Below are 19,558 nucleotides of genomic sequence, written 5' to 3' on the forward strand. Positions count from 1 at the left end.
TAATATATTTTTAAATAAAAAATAATTTAAAATATAAATACAACCACACTACCAAAAATATTGTTTAACTAGTAGACGAGGTAACAGGGATTGATATAATTCAAACGATGCGTGCGCTTGAAGCTGAAGGAAGCAGCACTGCTCCCTATTATATAAGCCCTTGGATTAATAAATGGTAACCCAAATCCAACAGCTCAGAGAGCAGCCACAGAACTAGCATTACATCATACCACTTCATATCTCTGTCTTTGGACTCGTTTCTTATTTCAAGTTCATCAACTACTCCCATATTCCGTTTCTTCTTCTGTAAGTAAATTCCCTCCCTCCCTCGCTCTGTGTGCGTGTTTTTTCCTTGATTAAAAATGGACTGGAATCTTGTTTTCTGTTTAATATATATATATATATATATATATATATATATATATATATATATATATATATATATATATACCGTCTCTCCTTCATCGTACTTGACGACTACTTCGATTTATCACTTCAAGATCAACTAACTGCTGCTGCGTTTGCTGTGAAACAAATACAGCAATGTATTTAGTAATAAGTGAAATTGTGTTTTGTATTGCGGATTTATTAAAAAATTAAGTATGAAATGCAGTATAAATCAGTTTTTTTAATTAAATATTGTAAAATCTTGTTTATTTTTGTGTTTTAAAAGTGTTTTTAAAAAAGGTTAAAATTTTTATATTTTTTTATTTCTTTAAATTGATATATTTTTTATCTTTTCAAATATTTTGATAAGTTAATATCAAAATTAATTTTTTTAAAATAAAAAAATATTATTTTAATATATTTTCATTTAAAAAACACTTTGAAAAGCAATTCTAATCATACTTTTACCAAATATTTTATATATATTTTTTGTTACACGTAAACTTCAATTATAATTTTACTAAATATATATTTAAATATAACTGCCACCAACTAACCATATTTTTTTAAACTTATTTTTTTAAAATCATAATCACAAAAACTACCTCAAAAAAATCACACACTAACTAAAAACCAATGTCTCCCATTTTCTGATCCTTTATTATTATTATTATTATTATTATTATTATTATTATTTTAATCTTTGGTTGTATTCAAATGACCTCCATTAAAAGTTGCTGATTTTTTTTGCGCTCTAGTGCAGCCGCAATACAAGTCTCTGCATATTCTGAGAGCAAATTGAGGATTAGATTAGTATCTTGAGGTTCGAGCGATGGCTGTCGAGAACGGCAGAAATGGTGATAAGAGTATGGATGACGCGAGCCCATCAAAAAGCCTGGAGGTGGAGGAGAAGAGTTCTGGTGGAAGGGGGGACCAACAAGAGACAGTGAAGAGTAAAGGAGATGAGGAAACTAAAACCGTTCCCTTTCTCAAGCTCTTTTCATTTGCGGATTCTACAGATATTTTGTTGATGATCCTTGGGACGATTGGTGCTGTTGGAAATGGAGCATCCTTTCAGATTATGTCAATACTGTTTGGTGATATGCTTAATTCTTTTGGACAAAACCAGAATAACAAAGATGTTGTGGATTTAGTTACTAAGGTAAACATAATCAACATATATGCCTGTTTCAATCGAAAAAAATGCTTTCAAGGATAAGTAACATTATGCACCTTTCTTTCTGCTCTGGAAGATGTACAATTGAATTTTTGGAACTCAGTTTCTGATATAGATATGCTACGAACTCTTCTTAGGTGTCTCTCAATTTTGTCTACTTGGGGATTGGTTCTGCTGTAGCAGCATTTCTTCGTAAGTACATTATTAACTCAACAATGCTACCTTACAGTTACAAAGGACTTGTTTAATGCATCAAGCATTGTGGATTTATAAACCTGTTCTTGTTGTTTGTCAGAGGTGGCTTGCTGGATGGTCACGGGAGAGAGACAAGCTGCTCGGATAAGGGGTACATATTTGAAAACCATACTGAAGCAAGACGTTGCCTTTTTTGATAAGGAAACAAACACTGGAGAGGTTGTTGGTAGAATGTCTGGTGACACTGTTCTTATACAAGATGCTATGGGTGAAAAGGTACAACACTGTTCTTATCAGATGGAAAAAAACACAGTGAATTTTATCCATATTGCCAATATTTTTTCTGGCTAAATAACCCGTAATGTTCGTGCAGGTTGGGAAATTTATACAGCTGGTATCAACATTCATTGGAGGCTTCATCGTTGCATTTGTTAAAGGGTGGCTGCTTACTCTTGTCATGTTATCCTCCATTCCCCTGGTTGTGATTGCTGGTGCAGGACTGGCCATCATAATAGCTAGGATGGCATCTCGTGGCCAAACTGCTTACGCTAAAGCAGCGACTGTAGTAGAACAGACTATTGGTTCAATTAGAACAGTACGTGTACATATAAAGAACAAGATATGCCTGGATACAAATTCACTATAGAATGTTAATTGTTTAACTTGTATCCAGGTTGCATCATTTACCGGGGAGAAGCAAGCCATAAGTAATTACAAGAAGTTTCTTGCTACTGCGTATAACTCTGGTGTTCAAGAAGGCTTTACTGCTGGATTAGGTCTTGGCATCGTTATGCTACTTGTGTTCTGCAGCTATGCTTTGGCAGTATGGTTTGGTGGAAAGATGATTTTGGAAAAAGGATACAATGGGGGTGATGTGCTTAGTGTGATTTTTGCTGTTTTAACCGGCTCTATGTGAGTTCCATTATGAAGCAATATCCACTTTAAAAAATTCTATGTTTGTTTAATTTTATGGTTTAATCATATGAATGGTTCAGGTCCCTAGGGCAAGCATCTCCCTGCATGAGTGCGTTTGCAGCTGGTCAAGCTGCAGCTTACAAGATGTCTGAGACTATAAATAGAAAGCCAGAGATAGATTCTTCCGATACAAGGGGAAAGATATTGGATGACATCAGTGGAGATGTAGAGTTGAGGGATGTGTATTTCACTTATCCAGCCAGACCAGATGAGCAGATATTTTCTGGATTCTCTCTTTTCATCCCTAGCGGAACAACTACCGCATTGGTTGGACAAAGTGGAAGCGGAAAGTCAACGGTGATCAGTCTGATAGAGAGATTTTATGATCCACAAGCTGGTGAAGTTCTCAAAGAGTTTCAGCTCAAGTGGATTCGGGAGAAAATTGGTCTTGTCAGCCAAGAACCTGTGTTGTTTGCATCCAGCATTAAGGATAACATTGCATATGGAAAAGATGGTGCAACTACTGAAGATATAAGAGCTGCAGCAGAACTTGCCAATGCTGCTAAATTCATCGATAAACTACCTCAGGTTTTAAACTGGTTCCCTCTTCACAAATTTCTAGTGGCGTCATTTTTTTATTTTTTGGAGAGGAGGAGGTTCAGATGGCCTCAGTTTTTTATCTAATTTGGTTTCAACTTTTGTATCCAGGGAATAGACACCATGGTTGGTGAACATGGAACTCAGCTGTCTGGGGGACAGAAACAGAGAATTGCCATAGCAAGAGCCATTCTGAAAGATCCACGGATTTTACTTTTGGATGAAGCTACAAGCGCACTTGATGCAGAATCAGAAAGGATAGTACAGGAGGCATTAGACCGCATTATGGTCAATCGAACAACTGTAATTGTTGCCCACCGTTTGAGCACTGTGAGAAATGCTGATATGATTGCAGTTATTTACCGTGGGAAGATGGTTGAGAAAGGTATATAATTAAGCATGCATGATTATCATATGAAGAAACATAAAAATATCTCGCGATCCTGCTGAGAAATTCCGTTGCTGTAAACTTTCTGGTCTCTGCACTGCCACATATTCTCTATAGATCCAGGATCCAAAATATTTGATATTTTCAGTCATTTTAAGGATTTTTATACACATCATACATTTTATCATACATCCTCCTTATTTACCTAGTTTCACATAGGCATATAGCAGATATATATTCTATGCTGCACCATCATGATTCACGAACTCATTTTCTGCAGCCAAATCATTTCTGCATTCTGCAATCTTAGTTAGGGTAATTTTCTGATTAATTCCTGAACTTGTTTAAGTCTTCTGGATAAGAGGGGTCAAGGGAACTTTCTGGATTTTCATACATTATGTGAAATATCCATTTCATTGATTGATCAGGTTCACATTCAGAACTCCTCAAGGATCCTGAAGGAGCTTATTCTCAGCTTATACGCTTACAAGAAGTTAACAAAGAGTCCAAACAAGAAACAGAAGACCCCAAGGAGTCATCTATTTCTGAAGAGTCCTTAAGACAGTCAAGTCAAAGAATCTCACTGAAGCGGTCCATAAGTCGAGGATCATCTGGTGTAGGACATAGCAGTCGCCACTCGTTGTCACTGTCATTTGGTTTGCCCACTGGATTCAATGTCCCGGATAATCCCACATCGGAATTAGAAGTTTCTCCACAGAAACAACAAACTCCAGATGTCCCGATCAGCCGCCTTGCGTATCTCAACAAGCCAGAGGTTCCAGTGCTGATTGCTGGATCTATAGCTGCAATTCTCAGTGGGGTCATATTTCCGATTTACAGTATACTACTTTCCAGCGTAATTAAAACATTTTTTGAACCACCTGATGAATTGAGAAAGGATTCCAAGTTCTGGGCACTAATGTTTATGACGCTTGGCCTGGCATCATTTGTGGTGTATCCATCACAAACATACTTATTTTCGGTGGCCGGTAGCAAATTAATCCAAAGGATCCGATCTATGTGTTTTGAGAAGGTGGTTCACATGGAGGTCGGTTGGTTCGACGAGCCTGAGCACTCAAGCGGAGCAATTGGTGCTAGGCTGTCAGCAGATGCAGCAACAGTGCGTGCTCTGGTCGGAGATTCTCTTTCCCAGTTGGTTCAGAACATCGCATCAGCTGTTGCGGGTTTGGTCATTGCCTTTGCTGCATCCTGGCAATTGGCATTGGTAATCCTTGTACTCGTTCCTTTAATAGGACTCAATGGATTTGTACAAGTAAAGTTCATGAAAGGATTCAGTGCAGATGCAAAGGTATACTCTTTAATTCATGACCTAGTGTTTTATTACAGCAGCGAGCAAAAGAATATGAGTTGACATTTAAAAGGAGTTTAATTCATGTTCCACGGAGCCTTTCTTAGAAATCACCATTTGCTGCCTTTTCTATTTTAAATTAATCATCAAATGTGCCAAAAAAAATAATCACTTTCCCTGCTCTAAATGGTTGTAGAAAATGTACGAGGAAGCAAGTCAAGTTGCGAATGACGCTGTTGGCAGCATAAGAACTGTTGCCTCTTTCTGTGCTGAAGAGAAGGTGATGCAATTATACAGAAGGAAATGTGAAGGCCCTATGAGGACAGGAATAAGGCAAGGGATGCTCAGTGGAACAGGATTTGGAGTCTCTTTCTTTTTACTGTATTCTGTCTACGCAACTACTTTCTATGTGGGAGCTCAACTTGTCCAGCATGGGAAAACAACTTTCGCGGAAGTTTTTCGAGTGGGTATATCTTCCTTGTGTATAAATTTTTCGATGAGATCTTTATAGACATTTTAATAATACTAAATTATGTGTCTCCTCGTAGGTTTTCTTTGCTTTAACCATGGCAGCAATTGGAATTTCTCAATCAAGCTCCTTTGCTCCTGATTCCTCAAAAGCCAAGGGAGCAGTTGCTTCCATATTTGCTATTATAGACCGAGAGTCGAAGATTGATCCAAGTGATGAGCCGGGAACGACATTAGACAATGTGAAAGGAGAAATTGAACTTCGTCATATAAGCTTCAAGTATCCAAGCAGGCCGGACATTGAAATTTTCCGAGACCTGAGCTTGGCTATTCATTCTGGCAAGGTCAATTATTCATGCTTTAAATCAAATCCTTTCAAGCATATAGTTTTAAGAACAATGGAATTCTGAAAGTAGGGAACTCATATCATTTAAAATGCCTTCTTTTAGACTGTTGCCCTGGTTGGAGAAAGTGGAAGTGGGAAATCAACGGTGATCTCATTATTGCAAAGATTTTATGATCCCGATTCAGGCCATATAACTCTTGATGGAATTGACATTCAGAGTCTCCAACTTAAGTGGTTGAGGCAGCAGATGGGGCTTGTGAGCCAAGAACCTGTTCTCTTTAATGAAACAATCCGTGCCAACATTGCATATGGAAAGGAAGGGAATGCAACGGAAGCAGAAATTCTAGCAGCATCGGAGCTGGCCAATGCACACAAGTTCATTAGTGGTTTACAACAGGTTAGAATTAACATTATATCAGTAATTGTTTCCATTGATATCATCTTCTGCAGGTACAAGTAGTAACTTAATTTGCTCAAGCAAGCAGCTGTGATATAACTTCCAATAGGCCTTTTGACTGATAAGAATCAAAGATAATTCATGCACTATCTTTAGGTTGTTGTTATCAGATTGAATATTTTGCTAAGATGCTTGTGTAATTTTGTTGACTGACGACCATGCAAAATGCAGGGGTACGATACTGTTGTCGGGGAGCGAGGAACCCAATTGTCAGGGGGGCAGAAACAAAGGGTGGCTATTGCTCGCGCTATGGTCAAAAGTCCCAAAATACTTCTATTGGATGAGGCTACCAGTGCGCTAGATGCTGAATCTGAAAGAGTGGTTCAAGATGCACTCAACAGAGTAATGGTGAGTAGGACTACAGTGGTTGTCGCCCATCGGTTATCGACAATCAAGAATGCAGATGTTATTGCCGTGGTGAAAAATGGAATTATTGTAGAGAAAGGAAAGCATGGGACTTTGATCCACATCAAAGATGGCTTTTATGCCTCCTTAGTAGCTCTTCACATGAGTGCCTCAACTTCTTGATTCACCCCTGCAATTTTTCTAGCACCCATTATTTATGAAGGGTTGTCATCTTTATTACGCATATAGCAGGATCCCCAAGATTCTCCTCAAATCATGTTGTATTTGTTAACAAAACTCAATCCCATGATTCTAGGCAATTCTTTGATTATAGACAGTAGTTATATATAGAAGGATATATTAACTCTGAATATTAATTACCTTGTTGTAATATTGCAAAAGAAACTCTATAAATGAGAACTACACCACCGGACAAAGACACGGTGGTTTTAATAAACCTTATAATGGTATCAGAGCTTCTCTAAGAATTCTCCTCTCTCGATCCAAATAGCCTTTGAAACTCCGTCCTCCACTCTGTCTTTCAACACAATGGTTCGTCTCTTGACCATCAAGTTATCTTCTTCCAACTTCCTCCTCTGGCGTAGCCAAGTGCTGCCATTACTGTAGTGCCAACATCTTCTTGGATATGTTGATGGCTCTATTAAACCTCTTGCTCTCAGTCCCTGCCTAACTCCCCTGTTAGTGCATTCCTTGAACCTGCTTCCATTTCAGTTGCTGACCCACCAATACAACCCAATCCTATACCACGTGCATGTGGATCTTGCTTAATTGACCCATCTGTTAGTGTTGTGCCTCTTTCAGGTTTACAGGCTCCTGCTATTGACTCCACTATTCCTTCGATGCATGAGTCTTTGTCTGCCTCACCTTTTATGTTTGCTGACCAAGATCCTATCCCTGATGCATCCTCTCCTATAGCCCCCAGCTATCCTTCCCAGAGTGTCACTCATCCGATGCAGACTAGTTTCAAATCAGGCATTTTCAAACCTTCTCATCGCTCCTATGTGTGCACAGTTCCTCACTCCAGCTTGTTCCATTCTCTTCTCACCATGCGCGAGCCCAAAGGCTTCAAGTCCGTTGCTAAACATCCCGGCTGGATTGCTGCTATGGATGCAGAAATTCAGGCCCTTCATCACAATCACGCCTGGGATCTAGTACCTAGATCACCCAACCAAAATGTTATAGGCTCCAAATGGGTTTTCCGCATCAAATACCTATCTGATGGTACTGTGGATCGTCTTAAGGCTTGTCTTATCGCAAAGGGCTACACGCAGCAACCGGGCATTGACTTCACCGATACTGTAATGTTTTGAATATAAAGACATAGGAAAAGGCAGGAAATACCCATGCTAACAGGGTAGTGTTAGTCTTTGTGCACATCGTATCTGAACCCTAGTTGGTCGGGGGAGTCACCAATCTCTGTGGACTGATCATCCCACAGTACGGAGCCTCATGCTCATTGCATTTTGATTTTCTGATGAACTTTACCATTTGATCTTCTTGTTATGGCCTATTTGAGAAACCTTTCTATAAGAACCTAGAGCCATACTTGTATATATATTTCTCATTGTTGTATTACCTCGTATGTGTATATTGAACGTTATCTATTCACTGAGTTGTTGAACTCACCATCTCATTATTTATCCTTTTCAGGCTTATAGCTTGATAGCAAGTCATTTTGTTGGACCTTCAGAACCTATTTTTTTGTTGTACTTTGTACCTTTCCTTTATGTCTAGTCAGTGCTCCAAAACTCTAAACTTTTATAAACTCTTGTATTAAGACAATTCAATTATATTATGAAGTTGATTTTGTTATTAATGCTGCGTTGAACTCTGATTGAGTTAGGATAAGTTTGTGTGTAAGTTTGGGTTCGCATAGGTATGGAACCTTGCAGGGGAACCTTGCCTATGTGTCGGTCATGGATCCGGGAATCGGGTCGTGACAAATACATTTAGCCCTATTGTCAAAGCTTCCACTGTTAGAGTTGTTTTGTCCCTGACAGTCTTAAATAATTGTCCTCTCCAGCAACTTGACGTCAATAATACCTTTCTTAATGGACTTTTGCAAGAAGAAGTTTACATGGATCAGCCATCCGATTATGTTGATTCTAAACATCCTACACATGTCTGTCGGCTTCGTCGTGCTCTTTATGGCCTCAAGCAAGCTCTCCGCGCATGGTTTCATCATTTCAGCTCCTTTCTCTTAGCCATTGGCTTCACTTATAGTTCTGTAGACCCATCTTTATTTGTGCTCTCCAAAGGTGATGACTTAATATACATTTTACTGAATGTTGATGATATTGTCATGACTGGCAGCAACTCAACACTCCTTCATTCCTTTATTGGCAAGCTAACTCATGAATTCTCCACCAAGGACCTTGGCTCTTTGAATTATTTATTGGGCTTGGAGGCTCATCGCACATCTACTGGTCTCTTTCTTAACCAAGCCAAGTATGCCTATGAGATTCTACAGCGTGCACAGTTGGTTGACTCCAAACCGGTGGGCACTCCCATGGTAGCTGCCCAACATCTTTCCATGGTTGGCCCTGATTTTGATGATCTATCTCTTTACCAGTCGCTTGTCTGGGCTCTTCAATATCTTACAATTACTCGTCCCGATATTGCTCACGCTGTAAGTGCTGTCAGTCAGTTCATGCACAAGCCATCTATTCTTCATTTTCAGGCTGTTAAATGGATACTACGTTATGTTAAGGGGACTCTTCGCTTCGGCGTATCCTTCACTCCATCTTCTTCTAAAGAACTCATTGCTTATTCGGATGCTAATTAGGCTGGATGTCCAGATACCCGTCGCTCAGTTTCTGGCTATGCCATTTATTTTGGTGGTGCTCTAGTGTCCTGGAGTTCTAAGAAGAAACCAACGGTTTCTCGGTCCAGCTGTGAATCTGAATATCAAGCATTGGCTCATACTGCCACAGAGGTTAAGTGGCTACGACATCTTTTTCAGGACCTTCATGTCTCTTCTCCATCTCCTCCGGTCCTGCTCTGTGATAATCAAAGCTCCATTTTTCTTGTTGTCAACCCAGTCTCCCATAAGCATTCTACGCATATTGATTTAGATTATCATTTTGTGAGAGAGCTGGTGACCTCCGGATCTCTCACCATTCGTTATGTTCCCACTCACTTACAAATTGCCAACATTTTCACCAAAAGCCTTAGCCACCCTGCATTTATTTTTTTTCCGTTCCAAGCTTCGCATCTCTGATTTTGAGATACTAGGCTTGCGGGGGGTATTACGCATATAGCAGGATCCCCAAGATTCTCCTCAAATCATGTTGTATCTTTTAACAAAACTCAATCCCATGATTCTAGGCAATTCCTTGATTATAGACAGTAGCTATATATAGAAGGATACGTTAACTCTGTATATTAATTACCTTGTTGTAATATTGCTAAAGAAACTCTATAAATGAGAACTGCACCACCACACGGTGGTTTTAATAAACCTTATCAATCTTCTTGTTTCAAACACTGACGAAATTTTGTAAACATCAAGTTTTCTTGTTTCTTTTACGGAATAACACTGCAATTTCTGGTATACAAGCGTGAACAACAGAAAAGGTTCCACTGTTGTAGTAATTGATTATCAATTAACACAGCTAATTAGCTTATTTTGGGAATTAGAACACATGAATGCTAATTAAAGCATCCATTGTTTATCTAATTTTTCCTTTTCAGGTTACCCAATTTAAATGTGGGGGTTTTGTGATTGGACTCATATTCTGCCACGCTATCTGTGATGGCCTTGGTGCTGCGCAATTCCTCAACACTGTTGGGGAGAATGCTAGAGGCCTTGAGCATCCAAGCACTACACCAGTGTGGTGTAGAGACTTTTGTCCGCTCCCACCCCAGCAAGAAAAGATGAATACTTTGCCAATACTACCACCAACAATGCCCAATTACAGGCTACAGCATGCCAACATAGACATTTCTCTTGATCAAATTAAAAAGGTCAAGACAGAATTTCATGATTCAACTAGTCAAATGTGCTCCAAATTTGAAGCCGCCGCGGCCACATTTTGGAAATTCCGGACTCTAGCTGTAAACTTCGAGCAAAATACTGAGGTCAAGATTGTTTTCTTTGCAAACTGTCGTCAGCTCTTGGAACCTCCGTTGCCTAAAGGATTCTATGGCAACTGTTTCTTCCCAGTGACAGTCACAACTTCAAGTGAGACACTAGCACAGGCATCAAATGTTGAGGTGATAAAGCTAATACAAGAAGCAAAAGGTAACCTACCAGTAGAATTCTCCAAGTATATGAAGGGTGACTATATGAAAAATGGAGAGGACCCGTTTGCACCACCGCTAATCTACACCACACTGTTTATATCAGAATGGGGCAGATTAGGATTCAATCAGGTGGATTATGGATGGGGTCCTCCAGTTCACATTGTTCCAATTCAAGGGTCTAGCATTATTCCTGTTGGCATTGTTGGATCACTGCCATTGCCGAAGAAAGGCATCTGTTTGATGACATGGTGTGTCGAAGAGGTCCATCGCCAACCATTCATCGATCAAATGATGAAAGTTATTTGAATTCCTGCAAATGCAAATTTGACAAAATAAAACAATAAATCGTTTTACTCTGAATTTGAATGTTTTTTTTAACTATGAAATAAAGGAGGATCGATGAAATTTAAGCATCTTTTTTTAAAAAAATGATAGAAGTAATGGTCCAAGCCTTGAACAGGTATGGTTTCTATATGGGCTTTGGGCGCAACCTTGAATAAAATACGGATCAGCCCAAACGTTTATCAATGGATTGAAACTTAATATTTTTTGCAATAGAGGAACTATGACGAGCCTCTGAAAATCACCGTTTGGCTTGTTGATCAAGAAAAAAAGTGTGTTTCCTTTTTCAATTTTGAGTTTGAACTTTGAGTATAACACTCGTATAAATTTTTTTATAATATAGAATTATGTTCTTAAGATATTAAAAATTAGTTAATTGAAGTATAATTTTATCAAGTAATATTTCTGATTGTTCAAATAAATAAAATAAGTTAAAAATGCAAAAAAAATAATCATTATATAATGCTACAGTTAATCGACTACTTACTATATCATGCTTGTAAAACAATCATGTTAAGGCCTCTAACGAACGGAAAGTGATTTTTTAGAAATTATTTTTAAAATTTTTCTATATTTATTTGTTATTAGAAAAGTTGATCCATGAAAAACACTTTCCAGTTAAAGAAAAATTTGGCTTGGTTTCCAGGAAAGTGTTTTCCTTTTATTTTGGATGGAAAACACTTTCTGAAAGTTGTAAAAAATTTAGAAATATTATATTATTTGCTGATTATATCAAATTTGGTCCTCAAACTTTTGATTGCTATATATATTTTGTTTTGAATATTTTTTTTCAATATCATCCCTTAGAATTTGATTTTTATATTAATTTTGGTCCTCATTTTTATAATTGTTATTTACTTTTCCCTTATTATTTTTTAATTTAAATTTTTTATCTATCAAATTTGGTTCTCATTGTTTTGATTGTTACTTATTTTATTTAAAATAATTTATGAAATGATAATTATTTTTATTTTTATTTCTTCATATTTCAGTTTTTTTATTTGTTAGATTTGATTTCTATTATTTTGATTATTATTTATTTTATGTGAAATAATTTATAAAATGATAATTATTATTATTTTAATTTCTTCATCTTTTAATTTTTTTTATTTGTTAGATTTGATCTATATTATTTTTATTATTATTTATTTTATTTGAGATAATTTATGAAATTATTTTTTTTCAATTTCATTCTCATTCAACTTTTTAATTTGTAAGATTTGTTCCTCATTATTTTAATAAACTTGAAAAAAATAAAACATTAATAAGTTATTTTTTAGCTCATTTTTCATGACATAACCAAATACTGAAAAGTGTTTTCCAACTTATTTTTCATTACACTAACAAACATCGGAAAATAATTCACTTTCTCGGAATTCACTTTTCAAAAAGAAACTACTTTTCAACAAACAAATGGAGCCTTATTTTGAGCGGAAAATACTTTCTGGAAGTTGTGAAAAATTTAGAAATGTCATATTATTTGCTGATTATATCAAATTTGGTCTTCAAACTTTTGATTGTTATATATATTTTGTTTTGAATATTTTTTTTTCAATTTCATCCCTTAGAATTTGATTTTTATATTAACTTTGGTCCTCATTTTTATAATTGTTATTTGCTTTTTCCTTATAATTTTTTAATTGAAATTTTTTATCTATCAAATTTGATCCTCATTCTTTTAATTGTTATTTATTTTATTTGAAATAATTTATGAAATGATAATTATTTTTATTTTTATTTCTTCATCTTTCAGTTTTTTTATTTGTTAGATTTGATCTCTATTATTTTAATTATTATTTATTTTATTTGAAATAATTTATAAAATAATAATAATTATTATTTTAATTTCTTCATCTTTCAATTTTTTTATTTGTTAGATTTGATTTCTATTATTTTGATTGTTATTTATTTTATTTGAGATAATTTATAAAATTATATATATATATATATATATTTAATTTTATTTCCATATTATAATTTTATTTAAAATTATATATATATATATATATATATATAATTTTATTTCCATTCAACTTTTTAATTTGTATGATCTGTTCCTTATTATTTTAATAAACTTGAAAAAAATAAAATATTAATAAGTTATTTTTCAGTTCATTTTCCATGACATAACCAAACACTAGAAAGTGTTTTCCAATTTATTTTCCATTACACTACCAAATATCAGAAAATAATTCACTTTTCCATAATTCACTTTCCAAAAAAAAATTATTTTCCAGCAAACAAACAGGGTTTAAGTTTGAAAAAAAAATATACTCTCTTTTTTTTCTTTTTTGCTTATGTTTTTCTTTTCTTTTCTTTTTTATGAAAAAAAATCAAATTCTAGAATTTAGAGAAAGAAGGGATGCTAATATCGATTGAACTGCAACTTCTTTGTAATATATATATATATATATATATATATATATATATATATATATATATATATATATATATATATATATATATAAAGTTTTCCCCCACCTAGTTTTGTTTTTTAAAGAAAAAAGAGGTGATGTATTATCTACTGTCACAAATTACAGCCATCATTGGTGGCTGAAAAATCCAGCAACAACTCTCTAAGAGTAAAAACTTTATTTTAATCTATTTTTTCAGTTTAAAACATTTAAAAAAAATCATAAAAATATCAAAAAACCAAATTTTTGATATTAAATCACCATTTAATTGATTAAAAAAATAAAATATCAACATGAATTAAAAAAAAATTAAGGTCGATCTAATGTTTTTTTGAAAAGAAAAATGAAACATAAGATTTAAATGAAACTCTACTATAAGTTTCATAGCAAAAAAATGAGTGTTTTTAACTTTTTCTTGTTCGTTGTAATCTAATAACTCTATCTTTTCTTTGAAGCTTTAAAACTCAAATGAAATAAAAATAAAACTTTGGATTTAATCATATAATTTCAAAACTAAAATGATCAAAAATAATTTTTGACAAAACAAAATGCATAGAGGCGCCAACCATTTTTTTTTAATATATATAAATAGGATGACAAATAATATTATTTTTTTAATATTTCATTGTCATTGAATGTTGGAAAGTTCCCTCTCACCAGCGAACCGCCAACCTCATCTAATTGTAAACTTGGTGCTAAACATCAAAAGTTTGCAGGAGAGGCAACTTTCCCAGCACAAGAACCTTGTGATTGTGCAGCTATCTATCCTCTCAATAAAACTTATCTCTTATCATCATCTTCTATTAAAAAATAATATAAATTATATTTTAAAATATTATTGAATAATTTAAATTATTAAATTGAAATAATTTTTTAATATAATATCAGAGTTTTTGATAATCAAACGGTTCATGAGTTCGAATTTTACCATTCTTATTTATTTGATAAAAATTAAATACAAGATAATATTAGTCTGTCTAAGTTTCAAGTCCAAAAATCTTTCATTTTAGATGACGTGTTAGAAAATAATATAAATTATATTTTAGAACCTCACCTGATAATTTAAATTATTAGATTAAAATAATTCTTCACAAACTCGGAAATTAAAAAGTGAAAATATAATCTTCACACAGATTCTCTCGATTTCAATATTAATCATGCTTATTTTTTTATCTAACTGGAAAAATAATTTTAGCTAGCATAGAGTATCATTTCCCACTTTATTCTACTCTACGCATAGGGGTTGACAGGAGGTGTTAATAGCATTTGAGCTGGAAGCCATTAATATGAATAAAGAAATCAACCATGTCTTGGATCATCCCTTTCTTAAAGTGGATATTCTTAAAGTAGGAGTAATTTCTTTTCCAAGATGAATATTCTACTTTTTCCGTCACTATGAATAAGGAAATCGGATCATTGCCATGGATGTATCCACTTATTCTGAATTTGGAATATTGAGTCATTCTTCACCTGTAGTTATTGTCCGACGTACCCAAAGCCATTAAACATCTCGAACCGCCCCCACTACTCAGAGTCCCACTCACAAAGAAGAATCATAACAAGGCTTGATAAGGTAATAAAATATCATATGACTTCATTGCGTTCGGTATGATTGTTAATATTCCGCTTCTGTCCGCTTTTGCTTTCTAATTTCTGGATGGTGAATGAAGGATATGCCCAGCACGATTGATGCCATTCATGACTTTCAATGGCTTTTGCTTTCTAATTTCTGGATAGTGAATGAAGGATATGCCCAGCACGATTGATGCCATTCATGACTTTCAATGGCTTTTGCTACAATGAAAGAGGCACTTGCTGTATATTTCACTATGCCCCTTCTCTTTCCCAAACTCATGGCCTCAGGTAGTGGGTTTGTCAGCGTTGGATTTCCCTTTGCATGTAACCAATAGCCAAAAAGGCTAGCAACATATCCCTCCTCAATCCAGAAAATGGGTTCCATGTCGAATTATCATTTTACTACTTGGCTCTGTCGCTTCATCATGACCATCCATGACCCTCTCTTCATTTTCTTAATATATAACCATCAAGCACGAACACACGCATGACCATACAATAGAACATTGAAAAAGGTCTGCTCCTGGTGGCTGAGCTCAACTAGTCAGGAGCTCCTCCTGAGTACAAGATCTGTGGCAAAATAATTTCTTGGTGCTATCAATATGATTGCAACATTATTTCTCCAATTTAGTCAATGTTTTATAACAACAATACGTGTACTTTTAAAAATGACACAACTCTATTTTAAAAAAAGCTCAAATCCACATCTTACATTGGAGATGCTCTAAAAGAAAGAAACTGGGGGCTGCTCTGTGTTTCCCATTTGAACAGGGGGAGGCCAATATTTGTGTAGATGGCCTTCACTGATTATTATCAAAACAACTAAATCAATATTTGAGATATATGAACCAGGTTAAATATTATTTGTTTAATCATTTTAATAACAGTTGCGTGCTGGAGCTCAGTGCTGGTTAATACGTAAGAGTGTAGGGATCACGTTAATGGAAGCAAAATATTTCACTTTTATTATTTTATACGGCTACAGATTGAAATATTGTTGCTTATTTTTTTCATCTAATTAAAAAAAAAAAACTTATTAAAACCAACCAGGGCTCTATAAATCGCTTCCTTTAGATTTCTTATTTTTTTAAAATGCATTTGTAGCACCTAGACTATAGTTGTCCTTTTCTTATTATAATTTTAGTTTCTATTTTAATTTATACCTTCTTTTGATATGTATTTTTTTAAATAATAAATTTATTTGTATTTCAATTAATGCCTCTTCTTTATGATTTTTTTTCTTATTTAGCCTTTTTTATATATATTTTTTTAAATATTTTATACGTATTTAAGTTTTGAAGATATCATTTTGATTCATATATAATTTTTTCATGTTTTATATAAATGATTTATATTTTTAAAAATTTATTTTTAGATAATATTTCTAATATATGTAGTTTTACATAATATTTTTTTTATTTAATGCAGTCAATTTCAAATGTGTGTCTATTTTCATTATTGTTTTATTGAATAAAAAAATAATTTTAATAGATAGTGTTTGGCGCTGTGGTTGCGGCTGCAGCTGCGTTTACAGAAAAACGCTATTTTATATATGTTTGGTTATGGTATAAACACAGTTTAAAGTTTGTGGGCTCCATTATAATCTGCGGTTAAACTACAAGATTTGCTGAAGCAACTTCAAGCTGCTTTGTTGTAAACTATGTTACAACACAGTAACCAGAGGCGCACAAGAAAAAGAGCAGAAACAATGCAAAAAAAAAGTTAACAGTGAACAATGAACAATGGAGAGCATTGGACCGTCAGTTCACCACCGACCTCCGTCATTTCCACCGCCAGCGTAGCCGACTCTTCCCTTTCTTCTTCTTCTTCTTCTTCTTCTTCTTCTGCACTTCCCTGTCTCCACTGTTCTGCAACGTGAACAGTGGAGAGCAGCTCCCTCACGACCGCCCTACACGCCCAGGGCCGCCAGCTCTTCCCCTTCTCCTTCTCCTTCTTCTTTTGCACTTCCATGTTTCCACTGTTCACGTTGAATAAAAATGGAGAGTAGCTCCCTCACCATTGCCGTTAACGCCCATGGCCGCCAGCTCTTCCCCTTCCCCTTCTCCTTCTTCTTCTTCTTCTACCGTATTTAGCTGCTCTCCACTGTTCTGCAAAGTGAATATTGGAGAGCAGCTCTATTGTTTATGGGTCAAACCGGGTCTGGCCTCAACCTAAATGCATTGAACAAGGTTTGATCCACGCCTAAATGCATTGGATCGGGCGTGACCCAGTAAAATAAAAAATCCAAAAAAAATTCTCAGATATTGTGTTTTATTCAAAAAAACTAATGTTTAACACGATTCAATAGCACTACATAATTACATTTGAAGAAGATCATATGATGACGTAGCATTTGCAGAATTTGATCGCAACCCAATTTTGTTCCTGATGATATTTTACTTGATGTTGTTGCACACTCAGGAAACCATGGAAACTATAGTTCTTATCAGATAGATTTCGTACGTGATGAAATTGCACATAGTTTAATGCAACAATAAAAAATACTTTATATAAAGTATTGTTTATTTCATAATGTAATAGCAGTAGTTAAATCTATAATATTTCAATTAAAAACCATCGATATTAATATGTCTTTTTTAGTTATTTTATAACCTCAATTTGAAAAACATTCTTTAACCAAATACATTAAACTACTTTTTGTTCAATCTCAATTTCAACCACAGTTTTAACCAAACAATATTTATCTAAACCAACCTCAACTAAAAGTACTTTTTATAAAAACAATTTTTTTTAAACCACAACCACAACAACTACCACAATACTAAAACACCCTAAATAAACTAGAGTTACCCCCCGCCTCTCTCACTGTTCATATGAATAGTAAAGGAGATGATTTTTTTTCTTTTTCTTAATTTGTTTTTTTAATTCTATTTTCCATTTTTTTTTCATGCATCATTTTCTATTAAATGCTTTTTAGTTTTTTTTTTTAATTTTATTCATTAAAATTTTATTAATTTTAAATTAATCATCATATTTCATAACTAAGGCTCACTACTCTTGCGGTCAGATAGAAAGCATAAAACACAATGCTAGAGAATTGTACCTGCCATGTGAAATTATTAATAAAGAGATTCGTTTTTTTTTTTTGTTACAATAGCCTTATGAGTTAAGAATTGATTAGGGAAAAAAAAAAGTAGACGAAGAAAAGTCTAAAAAGGATATTCAACCATGCAAGATAGCCCTAAAAAAAAATATATATGAACTTGCTTCAAAACCGTACTCAAACTCAATAGAAACCTGTTCATATGATGGTCTCCATCATCGCAGTTTATCCATAAAATATAACAAGTGTTTGTTTTTATGTTATAATTTGTTTTTTCTTTTAAGATCTTTTTCCAGTATTTTTAAATAATTTTAATTTGTTGATGCTAAAACTAAAAAAATATTTTAATATATTCTTAATTAAAAAACACTCTACAACACAATATCATATCATGCACATTTTAATGTAAATATCATCGAGATAGTATTCGATATTATGATAACGGTTGTTTTTTACGTGTTTTTTAGATAGAAATATATTAAAATAATATATATTTTTTATTTTTTACATTAATACATCAAGATAATTTAATAAAATTAAAAATTAATTTTTTAAAAAATTAAAAACTAATTTTTTTCATTGCAAAAATAAACATCGACAAGAGTAGTGGAATATTTGGATTCACTGCATGTACTAGTTGGCAAAAGGAAACCTTTTCTTCTTGACCACGCAAGATAAAGGGCAGAAAAAATCCAAACTCCTTTTGAAAAGAGGTGAAAAGCTCGTCTCTTTCTTGGGCACGTGTGTAATTAAAGATTCTGCTTTAAGAAAATCCCACATGTGAGAAAATTCAAAATTGAAATACGTCTATTTGAATAATTAAATAAATGGTTGAACTGAATTATTATCTTTTTGTCAACGTCATAGGTACAACTCGCTTGCAGTCAATTGGGTTTCTGAGTGAGATAGTGTTTGGTTTTTAATTTTTTTTAAAATATATTAAAATAATATTTTTTTTTATTTTTAAAAAATTATTTTTAATATCACAACATTAAAATAATTCAAAAGAATAAAAATAATTTAAAATTAAAAAATTAAAATTTTCATAATTCTTGTTTAAAATGCAATATCAAACAAGAGTTAAGTTGAATCGAGGCCACCAAAGAAATTGGTCTCATTCAAGAAGAAGAAACTAAAAAGGTTTATTTTATTTTTTTATTTTTACATTTAATCTTTGAAACTCATATTTAAATAAGTTTAATAATTTAACAAAACAGCACACCTTTTCATGTAAAAAATTAAGAAAAATAAATAAAAAGAATTAGGTAATTGGGTAATTATTAGAATAGAAAAAAAAATAAAATAATATCAGA

General features: G+C 33.8%; 1 protein-coding gene across 2 annotated transcripts; it reads left to right on the forward strand.

Moving 5' to 3' along the window:
- The first annotated feature begins 216 nt into the window (after positions 1–216).
- On the forward strand, positions 217–6,915 carry LOC133682199 (ABC transporter B family member 4-like). Of its 2 annotated transcripts, XM_062105485.1 has the most exons (13): positions 219–306; positions 1,151–1,549; positions 1,702–1,756; positions 1,860–2,035; positions 2,133–2,354; positions 2,433–2,671; positions 2,755–3,262; positions 3,383–3,656; positions 4,088–4,968; positions 5,165–5,431; positions 5,517–5,780; positions 5,886–6,179; positions 6,411–6,915. In XM_062105485.1, exons 2-13 carry the CDS (start codon positions 1,220–1,222, stop codon positions 6,765–6,767), a joined length of 3,867 nt encoding a protein of 1,288 aa, XP_061961469.1. In that variant the 5' UTR covers positions 219–306; positions 1,151–1,219; the 3' UTR covers positions 6,768–6,915. The 2 variants fall into 2 exon arrangements, with proteins under 2 accessions (XP_061961470.1, XP_061961469.1); XM_062105486.1 differs by lacking the exons at positions 5,886–6,179; positions 6,411–6,915 and having other exon boundaries at positions 217–306; positions 5,590–5,730.
- Positions 6,916–19,558: the final 12,643 nt, after the last annotated feature.

Source organism: Populus nigra, chromosome 2 (genome assembly GCF_951802175.1).
Source record: "Populus nigra chromosome 2, ddPopNigr1.1, whole genome shotgun sequence".
In the NCBI taxonomy this organism is placed as follows: domain Eukaryota; kingdom Viridiplantae; phylum Streptophyta; class Magnoliopsida; order Malpighiales; family Salicaceae; genus Populus; species Populus nigra.

Excerpts from the sequence above, each read along its gene's own strand:
- LOC133682199 (XM_062105485.1), top strand. The coding sequence starts at position 1,220 with ATGGCTGTCGAGAACGGCAGAAATGGTGATAAGAGTATGGATGACGCG. Across the intron at positions 2,355-2,432 it reads CTATTGGTTCAATTAGAACA|GTTGCATCATTTACCGGGGA; the intron begins GTACGTGTACAT and ends ACTTGTATCCAG. Across the intron at positions 5,432-5,516 it reads CTTTCGCGGAAGTTTTTCGA|GTTTTCTTTGCTTTAACCAT; the intron begins GTGGGTATATCT and ends GTCTCCTCGTAG.